At 35.6% G+C, this 21805-nt stretch overlaps 1 protein-coding gene across 1 annotated transcript; it reads left to right on the top strand.

The window, feature by feature from the left end:
* Nucleotides 1-15399: 15399 nt before the first annotated feature.
* LOC107888164 (purple acid phosphatase 8) lies at nucleotides 15400-17015 on the top strand. Its single transcript, XM_016812293.2, has 6 exons — nucleotides 15400-15684; nucleotides 15822-15978; nucleotides 16073-16180; nucleotides 16250-16506; nucleotides 16585-16652; nucleotides 16734-17015. The coding sequence occupies exons 1-6, from the start codon at nucleotides 15496-15498 to the stop codon at nucleotides 16948-16950; spliced, it is 996 nt and encodes a 331-aa protein (XP_016667782.1). The 5' UTR covers nucleotides 15400-15495; the 3' UTR covers nucleotides 16951-17015.
* The last annotated feature ends 4790 nt before the right edge of the window (nucleotides 17016-21805 follow it).

Genomic DNA, 21805 nt, shown 5'->3' with positions numbered 1-21805 from the left:
CTGAAACTCTATATCTTTTCGCTTCAAGTCCGCATATGATTTCTGACGATTTGATGCTATTTTCAGACTTTCTCGAATCACATTCACTTTCTGTTTAGTCGCTCTGATCAAATCAACCCCGTGTATCTTATTTTCACTGAGCTCAGTCCAATACAACGGTGTACGACATTTACGACAGTACAAAGCTTCATAAGGTGCCATTTTGATACTCGTTTGAAAGTTGTTATTATACGTAAATTCAATCAGAGGTAGCTATTGTTCCCACGTACCTTTGAACTCGAGAATGCAACTTCTCAAGATATCCTCAAGTATCTGAATTACTCGTTCAGACTGACCATCTATTTATGGATGGAAAGCAGTGCTGAAATGTAATTTCGTACCTAGTGCATCTTGTAGTTTCTTTCAAAACCGCGATGTAAACCTTGGATCTCTATCCGAAACAATAGATAAGGCACACCATGTAATCTCACAATCTGAGAAACATATAATTCAGCCAGCTTATCAAGCGAGTAATCTGTACGTATCAGAACAAACTGTGTCGATTTAGTCAATCTATCCACAACAACCCAGTTTGCATCTTTCTTGCTCAGTGTCAACGGTAAACTAGATACAAAATCCATAGTAACTCTATCCCACTTCCACTCAGGTACCATGGGCTGAAACATTCCAGAAGGTACCTGATGTTCAACTTTTACTTGTTGACAGACTAAACATCTTGCAACAAAGTTAGAAATGTCTCGTTTCATACCATGCCACTAGTAAAACTATTTCAGATCATTATACATCTTTGTACTAACTGGGTGAACAGACAATCGACTACTGTGAGCTTCATTCAAAATCATCTGAATCAATTTTGAATTCCTTAGAATGCATATTCGGTTTTTGAATCAGCATCTATCTCACACTGAGCTCGTTTTGCTAATAATTCATTATCAACCTCTGGGCATCACATATTTGTTGAACAAATAATGGTCTTACTTTCAATTTAGCTACTATCGAACCATCATCAGACATGGACATATGCGCATTCATTGCATCCAAAGCAAAAAATGATTTTCGACTAAAGCATCAGCAACAACATTAGCCTTTCGCGGGTGATAGTCAATCACAAGCTCATAATCGTTTAGTAATTCTAACCATTGACGTTGTCTCAAATTTAGATCTTTCTACGTCATAAAATATTTCAAACTTTTATGATCGGAGTAAACATGACATTTCTCACTGAATAAATATAATGCCATATCTTCAATGCAAATATAATAGTTGCCAATTCTAAGTCTTGTGTCGAATAGTTCCTTTCATGTGGCTTCAACTGTCTCGAGGCATAAGCTATAACTTTTCCTTCCTGCATCAAAACAAAGCCCAAACCATTTAAAGATGCATCACTATAGATAACAAATTCTTTACCCGATTATGGCTGAACTAGTACTGGAGCTTCAGTTAAAAGGGCTTTCAACTGATCAAAGCTTTTTTCACACTTTTCTAACCACTCGAACTTAACATCTTTCTATAATAGCTTTGTCATCGGGTCTGCAATGATAGAGAAGCCTTTCAAAAACCATCTATAATAACCAGCAAGTCCCAGAAAACTTCGGACTTCAGAAACATTCTTAGGAGGTTTCCAATCAAGTATAGCTGAAATTTTGCTCAGATCAACCCAAATACCTGATACTGATACCACATGACCTAGAAAACTGACTTCACTTAACCAGAACTCACATTTACTAAATTTCGCATACAACTGCTTATCTTGCAAAGTCTTTAACACAAGTCTCAAGTGTTCGGCATGCTCAGCTTTATCACGAAAGTAGATCAAGATATCATCTATAAACATAACCATAAACTGATCTAGGTATGGTTTGAAGATCTGATTCATCAAATCCATGAAAACAACAAGTGCATTAGTAAGTCTGAAAGGCATAACTAAAAACTCGTAATGTCCGTACCTAGTTTTAAAAGCAGTCTTTGGCATATCAGAGTCTTTAACTCACAAATGATAGTAGCCTGATCTCAAATCTATCTTCAAAAACATGATAACCCTTTTCAATTGATCGAACAGATCATCAAACCGTGGCAACAAATACTTATTCTTTATAGTCACCTTATTGAGCTGTCTATAATCAATGCACATTCTCATAGTTCCATCTTTCTTTTTCATAAATAGTACTGGTGCTCCCCAAAGAGAGACACTCGGTCGCGCGAAACCTCTATCTGTCAACTCTTGAAACTAAGCTTTCAATTCTTTTAATTCTGTAGGTGCCATTTTGTATGGAGCTATGGATATCTGAGTCGTCCCTGGCATTAACTTAATGCCAAACTCTACCTCTCGAATAGGTGGCAAACCTGATATTTCTTCAAGAAACACATCTGGATACTCACATACAACTAGTACTGATTCAATGTTTCTTTTAGCCATTTTACTGTCAAGCACATAGGCAAAATAAGCTTCACACCCTTTTCTCAATTGTTTTTGAGCTAACATCGAAGAAATCACTGCTAGTAACCCATTCAGGTCATTAGATTCAATCCAAATAATCTCATCATTCTGGCACCGTAAATCAATAGTCTTTCTTTCGCAGTTTACAACAGCATCATGCAAAGTCAACCAATCCATACCCAAAATTATGTCGAACTCATCAAATGCAACAACATCAAATCAGCCAGAAAGCAAGAATCTCGAACCATCAAGGGGCAATTCTTACACACTTTGTCAACCATAATACACCAGCCCAAGGGGTTTGGCACTCTAATCACAAACTCAGTAGACTCAATAGGTAAAGTCTTACTGAATACTAATGTCTCACACACATAAGAATGAGTAGAACCAGGATCAATCAATGCAATTACATTAGTACCATAAAGAGTGAATGTACCAGTAATGAAATTTGGGGATGAAGCCTCCTCTCGTGCGTGAATAGCATAGGCTCTGGCAGGTGCACGAGCCTCAGATCTAACTGCTATATCTTTAATTCCTCTCTGACTGCCACTCGCATTACCCGCATTTCTAGGTGGTCTACCCCGAGCTACAGTATTACCCAATCTCGTGTTTTGCACTGGATTTTCTTCAACTAACCCTAGACAATCTCGAATACAATGACCTGTTGAACCTTATTTAAAACAAGCCTGATCATGCAAGGAGAGAAGTCGTTTACCACAGTGTTTACACTTGGGTTGATTTGATCTGGCATTCCCCACACTAGCTATTGAGGTAGCTCTCGAGCTCATAGGTGGTCTATTCTGATCTCGTTGAGAATAACCCGAAATGGCTTTTGAACGACTGAAATCATCTCGGAACTTCTTTGGTGTTGACTGAAGTGACTTAATGAATGATCTTTTACGTGAGTCTCTAGCTTCAAAATCAGCTTTTCTCTTCTCTTTCCCGAGCTCTTCAGCTTTGCAGGCTCGTTCAATAAGTACCACAAACTCTTTTATCTCAAGTATGCCAACTAATAGTTTAATATCTTCATTCAGCCCATCTTCAAATCTTTTACACATTATAGCTTCGGTCGAAACATACTCTCAGGAATACCGATTGAGTCTCACAAATTTCTGCTCATACTCTATCACAATCATCCGACCCTGTTTCAGCTCCAAAAATTCTTTACGCTTCTGATCAATAAATCTCTGGCTGATATATTTCTTATGGAACTCAATCCAAAAGAATTCCCAGGTCACACGCTCTCTCGGAACCACTGATACTAGGGTATTCCACCTGTAATAGCTCGATTTTGGGCCTAATCGGAACAGTGGTTTTGGAACCACTATTTTGAGGTCAGAGAAAATTATTTTAGTATTATTTTATATGTTATAATATAATTTTATAAGTGCATGTAAATTTTGGTAAGTTAATTTTAGCGATTTCTAGTCCAATTTCAAAAAAGGCTAAATCGCGTAAAATGTAAAAGTTGTGTGTTAATGCCTAAATGTGTTAATAGACTAGAGAACTAAAATCTGAGGCCTTTAAGGGGAAATTAGACCCTTTTTAAGTTTGTGGCTGGCCAAGGGGAGACCAATTGGTCAAAAAGCCAAAATTTGTGGCTTTTAGGTGTTTTATTTTGACTAATTTGTAATAAAATAAGAAAAAAGAAATAAAATGTCATTTTCTCTTTCATTTCTTCTTCTTCCTCATGAAAATGGCAGCAAAGAATGAGGGGTTTGAGCTTTAAACTTTCAGCCACTTTAAGCCCTAACAAGTAAGTAATATTTGGTTATTTCTTGATGATTTTTACATTTTTGGAACCCCTAAAGCATAAGCTTTCAAATGAGGGGTCTAGTTTGCAAAATGATAAAGAGTCTAGGGTTTTACCATAATTTTATATGTGTTTTTATGGAATAATATGAGTTGTAGTTGTCTAATAAACAACTTTTGTGAAGGAAATTTGTATGAAAATACCTTAAAAAGGTTATTATGCAAAGTTGTAAAATGGGTTGTTAATGTGTGTAATAAAGATTTTTGTGAGTTTCCATAGTTATGAAAATGGTTTATCTAGGCTTAAAGAGTAAAGAAATTGAATAACAATCTTGTTTCGAGCCTAGGGGCAATTTAGTAATTTTGGCAAAATAGAAGGGTAAAATTGTAAATTGGACTAATTTGATTAGTACATTGTTTTAATTAGCTAAATGTGATGTTTTAGATGTTGAAAAATGTGATTTGGGCCTAGAACAGGGAAAATCGATTTATGGACGATTACGTCTTTTTCACCTTTATGGTATCGAGGTAAGTTCGTATGTAAATAATACCATGCTATACATATATTTAAATGTTATCATTACATGAATTGTACAAATATTAATGTGTATGTGATTAATAGAAATATGATAAGACAAAGCCTTGATAGGCGAGGAAAAATCCCGTTTGACCCTTAGGAATAAAATAGGATACGAGTGACATGTCACTAGTAATTATGAGTCTAGATGACTAGCTCGAGAGTGAGCATTTAAATTTCATGAGATATGAGGTTTTATTTAGCCCATTAATACAATTGAGGCACTTATGTGCAAAGGTTTTTCCGAGTATCCAATTAGTATTCCAAGTGTTCAACGGGTAATCTGAGAAAAGAGTTGATGATGGTCCCAATGGGGTAAGTCATTGGTGAGTATGCACTTGAGTTAAGTTACGAGTTGTGCAAGTATGTACACTAAGCTTATGAGAATGCCTTGATATGTGATGATATATGATGCATAAATATGTGTTCTTACCATGATGGATGAAATAATGTTATATTAATTTTGTGAACAATGATCATGAATGAGTAACTTAGCCTTGACAGATTTGGGTTATTGCAGTAGTGTAACTTTGAAAATACACTGAAAATAGTGGAAAATGAGTCAAAGGCTAAATAAAACATTTCATTAAAACTTATTGAGTCTAGTTTCTTACAAAATAAACCGTGTAATCAAAAGAATTTCCTATAATGGGATATTTGAAGTTGTATGAAACAGAGTCAAAATGACTCCAAAATCCCCTAATCTAATTTTATAAAATCATTATAAATTGTAAAAAAAATATTTATGAGTTATAACTTATATATTTAGAATCCCTAATGAGTCTAGTTTCAATATAAATAGACAAGAACATTATTAGAGTCTTGTGCTATGAGATAATTGAACTTTGGTGCAAAAGAGTCGGAACTGTCAGACAGTGAATCAGGGGTAAATTTGAAGAATAAACTGTATTAATGGGCTAAATAAAAAATTCTGAAATTTTTATGATAGAAAGGTAAATGAGTATAGTTTCAAGGAAACTTTACGTTACTTAAATTGGAGTTTTGTAGGTCCAGATATAAATAATTTATTGACTGTTGCTCAGGAAGATAGCTTGTCGTGAACTTGAGAATATGTTGTAAACATTGATAAAACATGTTAATGAGTTGCTTATTGTTTCCATATGAACTTACTAAGCGTAAAGCTTACCCCCCCTTTCTTTCCCATGTTCCCTAGGGTTTCTAGGTTAGCTCGGGTTGGAGGCCGTTAGAGATATTATCACACTATCGAGTTAACCCTATCGGCGTAAGTAATTCCTAGTGTTTCGAGTCTATGGCATGTATAGGGTTTTAATGTTGAATATGTGATATTATGATTTAGTCAAAGGCATTGGCTTGTTATTAAGGTAGTATGTAGTCATGTAAATTGGCCTATGTCGGCTAATGACGTTATAGGCCTATATGATTTTTCTTATGCATGTATGTTATTATCTCTTGTGATGTGGCTTACAGCATGTATGCCTAGAGATTAAATTGAGTTTCATTGATGAGTTAGTAACTGATGCAAGATTAAGTGATTGGTAAATAGTTAATAATGCCTCATGAATGGTTTTTGGATATGATTATGCATGCTTAGTGATGGACATGAGGTTTGTGACTTAATGACAGTTATGACAAGTATGTGGTAATGATGTGAGTAAATTCTAGGATATTTATTGCATAAGAAATTGTCATGAGCATAACATGTTTGTAGATGTTTAAGAGCTCATTTATGCCATGTTGTATGTTATTAGATAAGTATGTGTGCATATGTTGTGAGGGTGACAAATGGCTTGGAAAATAGCCTGTAATTGTCCACACGGGTAGACACACGGGCGTGTGTATAGACCGTGTGTGACACACGGTCTGCCCCATGGGCATGTTGTCCAACCTTGCGTCCGCTGCACTTAAAATTTTAAGTCAGTTTGGTACACGAGTAGGTCACACGGGCGTGCGACATGGTCGTGTTTTAAAGTCAGTATTGCACACGGGCTAAGGGCACAGGCGTGTCCCAAGCCACACGGGCGTGTGTGACCACACGGTCTATACCCACACGGGCGTGTGGAGCCTTAAAGCATGAAATTTTCAAGTTTTTCTTAAGTTGTTGGTTTAGTCCTGAATCGCCTCTAATGCATGTTTTGGGCCTCGTGAGCCCGATTAAGGGACAAAATGTATGTGAAATTTGATCAAAATTTTATAGCCCAGTTTTATATGGTTGGTTGAGTTTAAGTCCGATAACACCTCGAACCTTGTCCCGGCATTGGATATGGGCGAGGGGTGTTACACCACCAATGATATGTTGTGTCTCGAAGAAAAGATATGACACACTTCAAACATTTATCTGGGGCAAAAGATAGCTCATCAAACACACAGATAGTATTATCAAGTCAGAACTCAGCCCGCTCAGCATCATCATCATCAGTAGCTTTAAACTCTTCGGCCCCATGTTTTCCGATTTTATCCACAGGTGGCTTATACAATCTCAACGGATCACTTACTTGAGGTACAGCAAGCATCGAAGATGGATTAGTTGGGGGTGGAGGTTGTTGTGCAGCCGAATTAGTCCGGATATGCAGCGTAAACCAGTCATTCATAATTTGGTAAAAGGCTTGTCTAGCCTCTCCTTCCTAGTTACTCAAAATCGGTCAAAAATCAACCGGCGTAGTCCCTTGCGTAGGAGCAGGCGCTACACTCTCGACATCATCAGCTACAGCTCTGTCAGGATCCATTTACTATATGAAAACACATTTTCAAATGTCAGAAGTCATCACACTATCGCAGTATATAATATGACAAGTATAGTTAGACTCACACACGCTACGTTAGTCCGAGAACCGACTAAACCATAGCTCTGATACCAATAAAATGTAACACCCCTAACCCATATCCGTCGTCGGAATAAGGCCATAAGGTATTACAGAATAAAACACGATTTCGAACAATTAAATATAAATATTTATATATTCATATAAATATGTATCGAAAGTTAATCAAAATTTATTTCATGAACTAATACAACTCTTAAATTGAACATTTCATATCATATGCATATATATAACCATATCATTCACAAGAAACAATATAATATATAATATATGAATAATTTCATATATGCAGCATTAGCATAGTAATCTATATGAATCTCATATGTTTTACATATTAATACCAAATAAAACCAAGTATTCGATTATAAGCCAACTCACTTCATTTCCTGATCTATTCATAAAAAAAACTTAGCTAATATAATAAGACCAAATGCCATATACGCATGTCTTAACTTAGTCCATAAGTGAACATCAAAATTTGTATCATGCATATGTCTTTCTCTTTTACCTATCAATTTCATAATTTACCTTAACTCAATAAGATTCATAATGAACCATATGGCGGAATATACATAACATCATAACAAATGTCATGAATTATGGTTACGCCTTCGATATAGACTCAATATAAGACCAAATATTTATATATAACCTAATCAACATATACATATATATATATATGCAGGTGCGTATTTACCCTAAAGTCAAGGCCACACTTAACATTTTAGCATCAAATACATACCAAACAGTCAACCAGATTAATCATCAAACACATGCATTACTTACCACTTAACAGTCGAACTAATCAAGCTAGAACATAATCACCCATCACTTAAATTATACTACATTTCATATTTTCCATCACAGACTAATTAACTACCAAATACATATTATACTATTATCCTTTCATAGCCGAATCTTGCTACTTAAAATCACATATGCATCCAAAACTTCCATCATCAATTACCAATAAACAAGCTTATTAAACATTTTGACTAAGAACTTACAAGACCAAGTTTAAATATAATAAGTAAGCCATTTTCAAAACATATAATGCTTATCACATATATTATGCATTCATGGCACACAACTTAGTAATCAAGATTAATATAAGCCTTACCTAATATAATCGAATTCTAATATAATAATTTAGCCATTTTCGCATAGCTTAGATTACGCATAACCGAAAATCCAACTTTACAAAACACATTCTAGCCTATACATGCCATAATTTGAGTTCAAATATTTAAATACCGAAGCTATAGATAATGTGATGGACTTTGCTGACGATCCCCGAGCTTGTAACTTGAATCCAAAATATTTAAAATAGAACACACAGAAAAACACAGAGTAAGATTTTGAAGCTTAGTAAGTCATAAGCAAATAAACAACTCATTAATACAATCAACTCATATTAACTAAACATTTTACATTATCATTACCATACTTGACCTCAAATTACAATTTCCATAATTAAAACAATTTTATGAACAATTTTCCATCTAAGCCGAATACTCACAAGGCTATTTAACATGTTTTTCATCTACTTCCAACTAATTAATCATAATAAACCATACATCCATTTACTCATATTCACAAACTCAAGAATCATAGAATAACCTCACATATATAAAATCACCAATAAGGCTGAATATACTAATCCATATGTGCATATATTTAAGAACATTTCAATGATACACAATTTATTCATTCACTAACCGAATGCATATACCACATACACATATTTTCTTCATTTGCATTGTACAAGATTTACAACAAATACTCATAGTACTTACTCACCTCATTTCAAGTAGATATCAAGTTAATTCTTACCTGATCATTTAGCTCGTTTTATACATTCGTACACAACTTGTCTTTGTCCGATGAACCATTCAAAATTGGGTAGGACACTCGGATAATCACACATGTATCGTACAATGCCAACGTCCCAGACGTGGTCTTACATGTAATCACATATCGATGCCACTGTCCCGGACAGGGTCTTACTCGCACACATAAATCGGAATCACATATTGATGCCATGGTCTTACTCCCACACATATACTGGAATCCTATGTCATGACATATGTATCCTAACTATTCCTAAGGTTCATACGGGGCTTTCGGACGTCGTAACTCCATCTAAACGAATTCAAAAATGTAGTAATCAAGCCTTTTCATACTCGGCCATAAAAAATATAAATTCATACATTTCATAACAACATTTATATCTAACATTTAACTACAATTAAACATGTCTATTTACTTATAAGCTTACCTCAAACGATGTAAAACGGAATGGAGTGGCTAGTCGACAACTTTCGTTTTCCCCCGATCAAAATCCGATTTCTTTGGTTCTTGATCTAAACATATTCAAATTAAGCTCATTCAAACATATTTTCATTCAATTTAGTCCAAAAACACATAAATAGGAAAATTACCATTTTTCCCTGATATTTACAATTTTTACAATTTAGTCCCTATTGCACAAAACACAAAATACACAAAATTTCTTCATGCCCAAGCTAGGCCGAATATTACCCATAACCATACAAACCCATATAATTCATTTCTTTCACATTTTAGTCCCTCAAATTATTATTTTTTCAATTTAGTCCTAATTACTCAAAAATCATCAAAAACTCCAATACAAAACATGTTAATCTAAAACATATCTTTCATATTTCATCATAAAACAACAAAAATCACAAGCTCTCAACAATAGTACAACTCAAAATATTCATCAAAATCAAAAATTCAAGCATGGGTTTTGTAGTACTCGAAGCAACGATCTCAAATACGTAAAAATTATCAAAAATTTAGCTAAACTCATACCTTGATTGAGCTTGAAAACAACCAAACCCTAGCTTCCTTTCTCTTATTTTTATTTTTTTTAGTTTCAGCAATGAAGAACAAATGAATAAAATGAATTTGATGACTTTGTTTTTAACTATTATATGATTATTTACTAAATTACTTTTATAACCTTAATGACATAATAATAAAATCATATAATATATGTCCATTACCGTCCAAACAATATGCTAATGGAATATTTACAACATAAATACTCCAATTTAGAAAGCCATTAGCAATTAGGTCCCTTTTAGAAACAACCACCAAATTTCCCTTTTAAGCGATTAAGTCATTTTATTTAATCGAAGACCTAAACGACAAAATTAAATCACAAAAATTTCACAAATATAAATTCACACAAAATAAACACAGAAAATATTTTTTAAATATTTTTCTGAGTTGGATTCGTGGTTCTGAAACCACCGTTTCATTAGGGTCTAAATCGGGCTGTTACAAAATAGCCTAGAAATTGTCGACATGGTTAGACATACAGGCATGTTTCTAGGCCTTATGTGACACACGGTCTGCCCCATGGGCGTGTGATCCGGTCATGTGTCCCCTGCACCCTAATTATGCAAAACAGAATGTCCAGTAGTAAACACACGGGCAGAGGCACAGCCATGTGTCTCAATTGTGTGAAGGACACGGCTTTAGGACATGGGCGTGTGCTGAAGCCGTGTGTAGTCTGCACTTAATTTTTAAGATTTAATTCGCCACACGGCCTAAGCACACGGGCGTGTGACTTGGCTGTGTGACCTTATTTGGTTGATGACGTCATAAATATAAAGTTACACGGGCTGAGGACACGGCCATGTGCGACCACACGGCCCATTCGACATGAGCATGTGACTCTCCAGAGTAGGAAAATTTTTGGGATATCCCAAAGTTTTCTAAGTCTTCGGTTTAGTCCTGAATCACCTTTGATTAATGTTTCAAGCCTCGTAGGCCCGTATAAGGGACAGTTTGCACATGTATGGATGAATTTAAATTTGGACAAAAATTTAAGTCTCGGTTGTGTATGTTTGAGTGAGTTTAAGTCTGGTAATGCCTCAAACCCTGTCCCAGTGTCGGATGTGGGTAAGGGGTGTTAGAAAAGATGATATTTAACATTTAAAAATCAAATTTAAGAGTTTACAAGAGGATTTTTGGAAAGAGGAGAGAGAAGAAGAAAAAAATGAGAAAAACTAACAATGGCTGACGACGACGACACGGCGATGTTGCGATGATGGGGATGGTGGAGGTTAGGTGGTGGTACAACTTTTGTGTGTGGTGGAAAAAGGGACAAGATTAGAGGAGAATTGGCTTTAAAGTTGGTGAAAAATAAAGAAAAAAATAGTCGAAAACCAGTTGAGAAATAATGGTGGATGGTAAGAGAGGAGAGGAGAGGAAAAATGGGAGTATCAAAATAAAAAATAGGATTATGAGAGTGCTATGGCCAACCATGAGTAGTCAAAAGCTTACTTTGGGTAAGTTTGGGGACAAAGGGAGTGAAACATGGATTGTGAGGAAAGGTAGAAGTGAAAAGGGGGTTTTGGAAGGAAAGTTTGACTCAAACAAAAGGAAGGAGAATCTCCCCTTTTATGAAAAGACTTAGATGGCAAGGGGGTATTGACCTTTTAGAATGGTCAACAATTGCGAGTAGGATGGCAAAAATAAATAAAATAAAGAGTAGGGGGATTCGAATATAGGACCTCTAGAATTTACTTAACACCCTTAACCACTTGACTACTAATTACCTTGTGATACAAACTTGCGAAAGTTAATAAATAAAATTTAGGGCCTAACAGGGTCATTCTCATTGAGCCACCTATTACTCAAGATGAAACCTCAATTCTTAGGGCAGATTATGTAGAGGATTCATCTGTTATTGGTGGCTAAGGGTATGAAAATGGCGATGATGTAGTGCCGCAATTGATGGCGAGGGTTCTTTAGAGGGTTGTTAGAGCCCAAACTGGATTTGGGAACCACAGATCTGTTACTGAAAGGCTCCGTTCTAATGGGGTTGAATTATTCAGGGGTGTTTCTTGAATGACCCCTACTATGGTAGAGTACTGGATGAAGTCCACTAAGAGGATTCTGGAGGATTTGGACTGTACTCCATAACATTAATTAAAGGGTATTGTGTCCTTACTGAGGAATGAGGCTTACCGTTGGTGGCAGTCTGTGGTAAGAGGTACACAGGTTGGACGATTGACCTAGGACTATTTTCAAAGGGCCTTATAGAAAAAGTATGTGCACTCAAGGTATGTTATATGTGCACTCAAGGTATGTTAAGGCCCACAAACTCGAGTTTATCAAGTTAAAATAGAGGGATATGATCGTGGATGAATATGAAGCTAAATTTTTTAGGCTCAGCCGCTATGCTCAAGGAATGGTTGCTATTGAGCGAGATAAATTTGTGAGGTTTGAAAATGGACTATGCTATGACCTCAAATTTTAGGTTGCTTCACACCAAGAAAGAGTGTTTGAGATTCTTGTGGAGAAAACTATGATTGTGGAGGAAATCAAGCATTAGGAACGCAAAAAATAGGAGAAAAGTAAGGACCCAATTAAGAGAGATTATGGTACCACTAATTCGAATTCCCATCCTTCTAAACGAGCCAGAGATGCTAGACCTTAACAAGGCATTGCAGTAGCTAGTTTTGGGGGTAAGACTCTAAGATGTACATATTATGATAAGTTCCATTTGAGCGAGTGTTGGAAGAATCGGGGTACTTGTCTGAAATGTGGTTCAGCTAAGAATAAACTAAAAGATCGGGTGCAAGCTCCGACTCATAATCAAGCCTAGAATTAGAGAACAGGTCAGTTAGCTCCGAAGGGTTGAGGTTAAAATAGGACTGTGAGTAATGTTGCAACTGGTAATTAAGGCCAGCGAGTACTGGAACAGGGTGCGAATCAAATCGAAGCTAGACAACCTACTTTCGTTTACGTTGTTAGGGGCCGTGAGGGTAGAGACGCATCTAACATCATAGCAGCTACTTTTACCATCCATTATGTTCCGTATTTTGCCTTGATACATATAGGATCTACCCATTCATATGTTGCTTGTGCTATGACTGATAAATTGGGTATTGGGTTAGAGAAAACTTCTAATGGTGTTACTGAAGTTGGGCCTTTGGGACAATCAGTTGTTGTAAATAAGATCTATAGGAGATGTCCATTTGAGATTTAGGGTGTAGTGTTTTCGGCTGATTTAATGGAATTGCCTTTCAGTGAGTTCGATTTAATTCTAGGAATCAATTGGTTGGTAGAACATCAAGTTATTTGGGACTATGCCATTAAAAGGGTGACTTTGGAAACGACTGAGGGTAGCGAGATCATTATGGTTGGTGAACAATGAAATTATTTATCTAGTGTGATCTCAGCTATAGCAGCTGAGAAATTGGTTCGGAAGGGGTACGAGGCCTATCTAGCCTATATGTTGGATGTAAGTGTAAGTAGCGCAACCATTGATAGTATCCAAATAGTTAAAGAGTTTCCAGATGTTTTTCCCGAGGAACTACCAAGGTTACCTCCAGATTGTAAGGTAGAATTTGGAATTGAGTAGTTGCTTGGAACTACTCCAGAGTCCGTTGGCCCCTACCGCATAACACTTAAGGAGCTTAAAGAATTGAAATTTCAACTTCAGAAGCTTTTGGATTGAGGGTTTATAAAACCCAGTGTGTCGCCATGGGGAGCTCAGTTTTTTTCATCAAGAAAAATTATGGTTGCTTAAGGCTGTGTATTGACTATCGACAGTTGAATAAGCTAACTTTTAGGAATAAGTATCCATTGCCGAGAATTGACGACTTGTTTTACCAGTTCTGATGTGCAATGTTGTTCTTTAAAATTGATTTGAGGTCTGGGTACTATCAATTAAAGGTAAAAGAATCGGATGTACCCAAGACTGCATTCAGGACTCGGTATGGTCATTGCAAGTTCCTTGGGTTACCTTTCAGATGGAATTACATTAGTTTTAGAGGAAAAAACTTTAGTTTTTAGTTTTTTCTGGAAACACCAATTTATCTTTTTCATTTTTTCTTTTTTTTAGAACTAATTTTAGTTTTTTTTTCAAAAAGAGGGAAAAACATGGTGCTTTATAAGAAATTATCTGGGTTTTTATAAAGAAAATTAGGATTTTTACAAGGAAAAAACCATTTTATCTTTTAATTTTCTTGATTTATTTCTTTTCTTAAAATTAATTTTATTATTTTTAGTGAAAAGGAAATATCTAAGGTTTTACAGGGAATTAATTGGGTTTTTTTATAGGAGCAAACCATGGTTATCTGAATTAGATTGGACCAGTTGACTGAGAACCATTTAGGGTATCGATGCGGAGAAAGCCTTTAGACTGATTGAGCCAGGAATCGATACAAGCTAGTTTAATTAGACTAAAAAATTGGTTGAACATGTTTTTATTTTTAAACATTTTTTAATAATTTATTTAATTTAGTGGTTCAAATTAATTGGATTAACGAACCAACGGCTTGGGAAAACCTAAGTTTTTACATGTAACTGAGTTACAGGTGAAAAACTTGGGTTTCATCTCAGCAATTGAGGAACTTAATGTGATTTTTTTAATAAAATTAATTCTAAAAAAGAAAATGAGTGACCAAAAAAAAATAGTAAACGTAGGTGACTAAAATGATAAAAGTATATAAAGACAATGGCTAAATTGCAACAAACTTTTTTTTTGTGTGCTCAAAATGAAAATTTATGAAAATTGGGTTTAGTTTACCGTTAATATAAAAGTTGCTTAATTTCGGTTCACTTGAACCATTTCCGGTCATCCATCGATATCACGTGAATACCTTTGCTCTGAAAAATGCCAAAAACGATAGTGCCAACTGAAATTTATGAGAAATTTCCTGGAAACATAAAAGGAAGATCACTTTGAATGTCACCAAATCAAGCCTTGCCCATATTCGACTGTGTACTTAATTTACTTTTTCTTGCCCTTCAAATTCACATATAAAAATGAACTATGTGATTATATAGATGCCATGCAATGCAAGTTTGGGCTATCTCTACCAAAGTTGTCATGTAAAATACCTAGTAACCAAACTCTTTCTATCAAATATATATAAAACGATATGGATGGTTCATGTAAGCATTGTCTAAAGTGGATGTGGGTAGCTTGCTTCTATTTTGAGTTTATGCTTGTGTCAGCCGAGTTTCAGCGATTCCAACACCCTGTGAAAGCCGATGGGTCACTTAGCTTTCTGGTGATAGGAGACTGGGGAAGAAAAGGAGCTTATAATCAATCCCAAGTGGCCCTTCAGGTCCTTTTCTTTTTCTTTTTCTTTTTTTTCTCTGTTTACTGTGAAAATTAATACTATGTTTACATATTGCAAATATATAGATGGATGTAAAATTAATATCTGGTGCATGTGCATGGAATACATTGTATTGTTGGTAGATGGGGAAGGTTGGCGAGAATCTAGGCATAGATTTTGTTATCTCAACTGGAGACAATTTTTACGAGAAGGGGTTGGCTACCCCCTATGACCCTCATTTCAAACACTCGTTTACCAATATCTACAGTGCCAACAGCTTGCAAAAGCAATGGTATAGTGGTATGCACCAATATTGACTGCTTCTTTTCATTTGGGGATTCACATTTTCCTTCTTTTCGGACGTGACTATGTATATATTATATATATGTTACAGTTTTGGGCAACCACGATTACAGGGGAGACGTGCAGGCGCAGTTGAGCCCCATTCTGAGGAAGATCGATAGCAGATGGCTTTGCCTGCGGTCTTTCCTCGTTAACACAGGTAAAAAAATGTGAATACTTTGTTTATTTGAAAAGCAAAAATCTTATCAAAATTTATAAAAATGGACAGAAATAGCGGAATTTTTCTTCATAGACACGACCCCGTTTGTTGATGAGTACTTCAGAAACCCAAAGCACCAAAAGTTCGACTGGAGAGGGGTGATTCCTAGGAATAAATACCTCACCCGAGTTTTGAAGGAATTAAGATGCTCTCTGAGGGAATCAGTTGGTAAGTGGAAGATAGTGATCGGGCATCATCCCATCAGAAGCATCGGGCACCATGGTCAAACCAAGGAGCTCATCACTCTCCTTCTACCTATACTTGAGGTGAACTACCTCTACCTAATTAAGGTATAATTTGCTGCCAAAGCTACGTTATAACAATTAATTAATTTGGCATTGCAGGCATACAATGTAGATATGTACATAAACGGGCATGATCATTGCTTGCAACACTTGAGTAGCATCACAAGGTAAATTCAATAAGAGTGAGTGCCTCCTCAAATTAAAAGACTATTCGTTGAGGGTAAATATGTTTCTGATTGTAAATGCAGCCCGCTCCAGTTTTTCACCAGTGGAGGTGGTTCGAAGGCATGGAAAGGTGATTTTGATTATTTAGACGGTGGGGGAGATGATGAAATCAAATTTTATTACGACGGCCAAGGATTCATGTCTGTTGAGCTAACTCCCACTAATGCTAAGATTGCCTTCTATGATGTTTCCGGCGACGTTCTGCATAGCTTCAGTTCCAACCAACTCTACTACACTTAGAGTACTGAAATGTAGGAAATAATAGAACAATGATGGATGAAATGAATCAATCGAGTTTTAGATCACTCCGCTCTATATATTATCCGCACAAAATGTGATCCAAATGTCTTACTGATTGGCCTGCCCCTTACAGGAAGCATCCAAGACTGATTGATAATAAGCTATGAATTTTTGTGCATAAGGCAGCTAGTGGGTTAAAGGTAGGATTCTAATTCTTAACTGAGATTCAGGATGAACTAGAAATAATATTGAGAAAAGTTTAACAAAGAAACTGAACTAGAACAGAACCTAAGCTTCAAAAACATAGGAATCCCACGTAGCCCTTGTTTGTGGCCGGCCGGAATTGAAGTAAACAACAAACTATTAGAACCAAAAAATTTGATGTAAAATTTAGTAAATCAGGATTTATCATGCCAAATCATCAAAAATAAAACTAGATACGGAAGCGTATTTCAATCCATTAAAATCTTCAAATCTTCGAGTCTTATGGTTTTGATCTTCCAGATTAACACACAAATAATTTAGAGAATGTGACTCTCTCTCTTTTCTGAAGATGAGATGTCGTAAATGTTACGTATGTGTAATTTGGGAACATTAACATTTGCACATTAACCTCAATTTTTAATCAACTTATCATCCATTAGAAATTAGTTACTGGAGTATTTACACATATTTGGCTTATATTTTATTTAATAACTAAAGCCCAATAAGTTTTAACCAAAATAGATCACTTGATTAATATTTTATGTTAGTAAATAATAACATGTAATTGATCTTGTTATATATGTGACGTTCATATGTTTCCAACAATATCCCACTTGGACCACATATATATACTTAAATGTCATTATATAACCTTATGAGCTCAAAATTTTACTATCATATCCAAAAGATATTGTAACAGCCCGATTTTGGGCCTAATCGAAATAGTGATTTCGAAACCACAAATTTGAGGTTAGAGAAATTATTTTCAATATTATTTTATGTGTTAAAGAATGATTATATGAGTGCATGAAAATTTTGGTGGACTAATTTTAGCGATTGCTTGCTTAATTTCGAAAAAGGACTAAATCGCATAAAAGGCGAAATTTGTGTTCTACTAATTAGAAGTTCCATATAGCTAGAGAAACCTTAAATTAGAGTCCTTAATGTGCAATTAGGCCTTTAAAAGGGTGATGGCCGACCATAAAGACAAGAAAAGGAGAATGTCTAAGTTAGGTGAAATTTGGTGACTAATTTAACTAGAAAAATAATAAAATAAGGGAAGCTTTCATCTTTTTCATTCTCTCTTTCTTCTCCACCATTTTTCTCCAAGAAAGAAGGCCATGGGAGCTTGAAATTTTCAGCAAATTTAGACTCTTGCAAGTAAGTGATTTTGATGGTCTTTCTTGATGAATTTTGTACTTTTGGGGCCCTTGTAGCTTAAGCTAACTAATGGGAGGACTATTTTGCAAAATGGTTGAGAGTCTAGGGTTTTTCCATGAGAATACTCTTGTTGGTTGCTGAAATTTTATAGAAGAAAATGAATCATAGTTGTTAAATAAACAACTTTTGTGAAGTGGTTTTCATGAAAACACCTAAGATTGTGAAGTTTATAAAATAGGCTGCAAATGTGTGAAATAATTAAAATTGTGAGATGCTATAGGCTTAAAGTAGTTTCATCTAGGCTTGGTTAATGTGGAAATTCAATGAAAATCGTTTTACGAGCCTAAGGGCAAAATCATAATTTTGTGGAAGTCTAAGGGCAAAACGGTCATTTTGCCATAAATAACAATTATGGAATGTCTTGATTAATGTGATGATTAAATTAGTGAATTTTATCATTTTAGATCAAGAAATACGAAATATGGACCTGGACTGGGGGAAGACCAAGCTAGTAGACTAATTCAATCTAGTCTCCCACTTTTTTTATACCGAGGTAAGTTGCACATAAATATTACAATTCTATTGTTATTATGCATTAAATATCGATATTGCATGAAATTTTTTATTTTTTTACGAGTATGCATGACGAAATTTGATGTGGTGAAACTCCCGGTTGAACCGTAGGAATAGATCAAATATTCATGCCGTGATACTAGGGGTATGTGAGCCAGTGTAAGACCATGTTTGGAACATGGCATCAGCATTTATATGAGAGCTTGTATAAGACCATGCCTGGGACATGGCATGGCCTCGATATGTGAGCCAGTGTAAGACCATGTTTGGAACATGGTATCGGCATTTAAATGAGAGCTAGTGTAAGACCATGTCTGGGACATGGTATCGGCCTCGATATGTGAGCCAGTGTAAGACCATGTTTGGAACATAGTATCGACATTTATATGAGAGCTAGTGTAAGACCATGTCTGGGACATGGCATCGACCTCGATATGTGAGCTAGTGTAAGACCATGTTTGGAACATGGCATCGGCATTTATATGAGAGCTAGTGTAAGACCATGTCTGGGACATGGCATTGGCATTTATATGAGAGCTAGTGTAAGACCATGTTTGTAACACCCCTATCCCGTGACCGTCGCCGGAATAGGTAAGGGGCATTACCGGGCTTGTAACTCATGTCAGAACCGTAAAATTTTGAACTTTTTCTTGAAATAAAGGTCATTCATTTAGATAAGTACTAAGCACGGCCAGGGATAAAATTTAAACTTCTCTAAGTAAACATTCAAAAGATGCCATTTTCGCATGGCTTATATACATTAACCAAAATATTCTTCCGCCACTAGTCTATTTTATACATGCCATAAGATAATCCAAAACATAGCAGTACCAAACAGTGGATAGTGATAGTGTGACTAGTTGCTGACGATCCCCGAGCCTGTAGCTTCGCAATGAGATCTATAAAACAGAGGAAACAGAGTAAACGGAGTAAGCATTACAATGCTTAGTAAGTTTTAAGCAGTGTCAACAGATAACAATCAAATTATAACATAGTTGTTCGTATTTTTATTTCACTCTTCCTTCGGGCATACCATCCCTTTACCGAATATGCACATCTCATCATATACAATAGGCAGATAAACTTTCACATAAAAGTGAGCTCATGTGACATAGATATATCGTATGATTTCACATAACCTCTCACACTGATCCGATGTCACATAATCATAGGAATAGTCTCATAGATTGCTCTCGTATGCATCACATAACTACCTTATGATTTAGTGCAAATCAAGCTCACATATAAACTTGGAGTACATACCTGTTTAACCTTTCGCATTGAATATATTTATAAGCAATTCTTATTACGAACTCTTACCCGGACAAAATCCCCACACGTAGTCATCGGGTCTTTAGAGCTCAGATATAGTACGAGCACGAAGCTTACGGACATTAATCAGTGATAATATTCTCGCATAAAGCCTGCGGGGTTTTAACCCGGATATAGTACTGACACAAATGCCCTTCGGGACTTATCACATTTATACACTTTCACATCCATCACGTTGGCCACTCGGCCCTGTCACATATATACACTTTCACATTCATCACATCGGCCATTAGGCCTTATCACATATATACACTTTCACATTCATCACATCGGCCATTAGGCCTTATCACATATATATACACTTTCACATTCATCACATCGGCCATTAGGCCTTATCACATATATACACTTTCACATTCATCACATCGGCCATTAGGCCTTATCACATATATATACACTTTCACATTCATCACATCGGCCATTAGGCCTTATCACATATATATACACTTTCACATTCATCACATCGGCTATTAGGCCTTATCACATATATACACTTTCACATTCATCACATCGGCTATTAGGCCTTATCACATATATATACACTTTCACATTCATCACATCGGCCATTAGGCCTTATCACATATATATACACTTTCACATTCATCACATCGGCCATTAGGCCTTATCACATATATATACACTTTCACATTCATCACATCGGCCATTAGGCCTTATCACATATATATACACTTTCACATTCATCACATCAGCCATTACGCCATACTATCATTTCATATTCGAATACTCATAAACTTACAATATCACGATTTAGAATTCAAGTATGGGTTTAATCAATAGCTTATGAGCAACTAAAACAAGTTTATCAAGGTTCACAACATAATCTCAAATTCAGCACAAGCTGTTTTTCCTGAGCAATAGTCACTAAATTATTTATAACTGGAGCTACAAAACTCCAAATCACTTTCTGTTAATTTTTCCTGAATATAGACTTGTATATCTTCCATCCATAAAATTTCCAGAATTTTAGGTTTGGCCAATCAATACCATATTTTTCTTAAAGTTTCCCCTGTTTCACTGTTTGACTAATCTGACCACTCTTCACTACGAATCAAATTTCTCATTTTACAGAATTCAAAATATGTTGTATTTGATTTCATTTGAAACTAGACTCATTAAGGAGTCTAAGCATATAAATTTTATCTTATAACCATTTTTGTACAATTTATAATGATTTTCTAAAAACAGAACAGGGGATTTCGGAGTCATTCTGACACCGTCTCACACAACTTTAAATATCTCATTATCGGAAATTCCTTTGCTTACACGGTTTCTTTTATAAGAAACTAGACTCATTAAGATTTAATTACATATTTTATTCAGCCTTTAACTCAACTCCCACAATTTATGGTAATTTTTCCAAAACGCTACTGCTGCTGTCCCTTGCAGATTTATACAATTTACTCTGTAAAGTTCTCATTCACATATTTAAAACATAATATCATATATGCCGTTTTCCATATCATTCTTCATTATAACTAAACTTATATGCTAGAAACTTACCTTAAAAGTTGTCGACGACTATAATTCTACGGCTATTCGCTTAGTTTTGTCGTCCCTTTTTCCG

The sequence above is a fragment of the Gossypium hirsutum genome, chromosome A03 (assembly GCF_007990345.1).
Source record: "Gossypium hirsutum isolate 1008001.06 chromosome A03, Gossypium_hirsutum_v2.1, whole genome shotgun sequence".
Taxonomy (NCBI): Eukaryota; Viridiplantae; Streptophyta; class Magnoliopsida; order Malvales; family Malvaceae; genus Gossypium; species Gossypium hirsutum.
Note: the sequence above shows the minus strand (reverse complement) of the source record. Positions and strands in the feature narration are given on the sequence as shown.

Excerpts from the sequence above, each read along its gene's own strand:
- LOC107888164 (XM_016812293.2), top strand. The coding sequence starts at position 15,496 with ATGGATGGTTCATGTAAGCATTGTCTAAAGTGGATGTGGGTAGCTTGC. Across the intron at positions 15,685-15,821 it reads AATCCCAAGTGGCCCTTCAG|ATGGGGAAGGTTGGCGAGAA; the intron begins GTCCTTTTCTTT and ends TATTGTTGGTAG. Across the intron at positions 16,653-16,733 it reads CACTTGAGTAGCATCACAAG|CCCGCTCCAGTTTTTCACCA; the intron begins GTAAATTCAATA and ends TTGTAAATGCAG.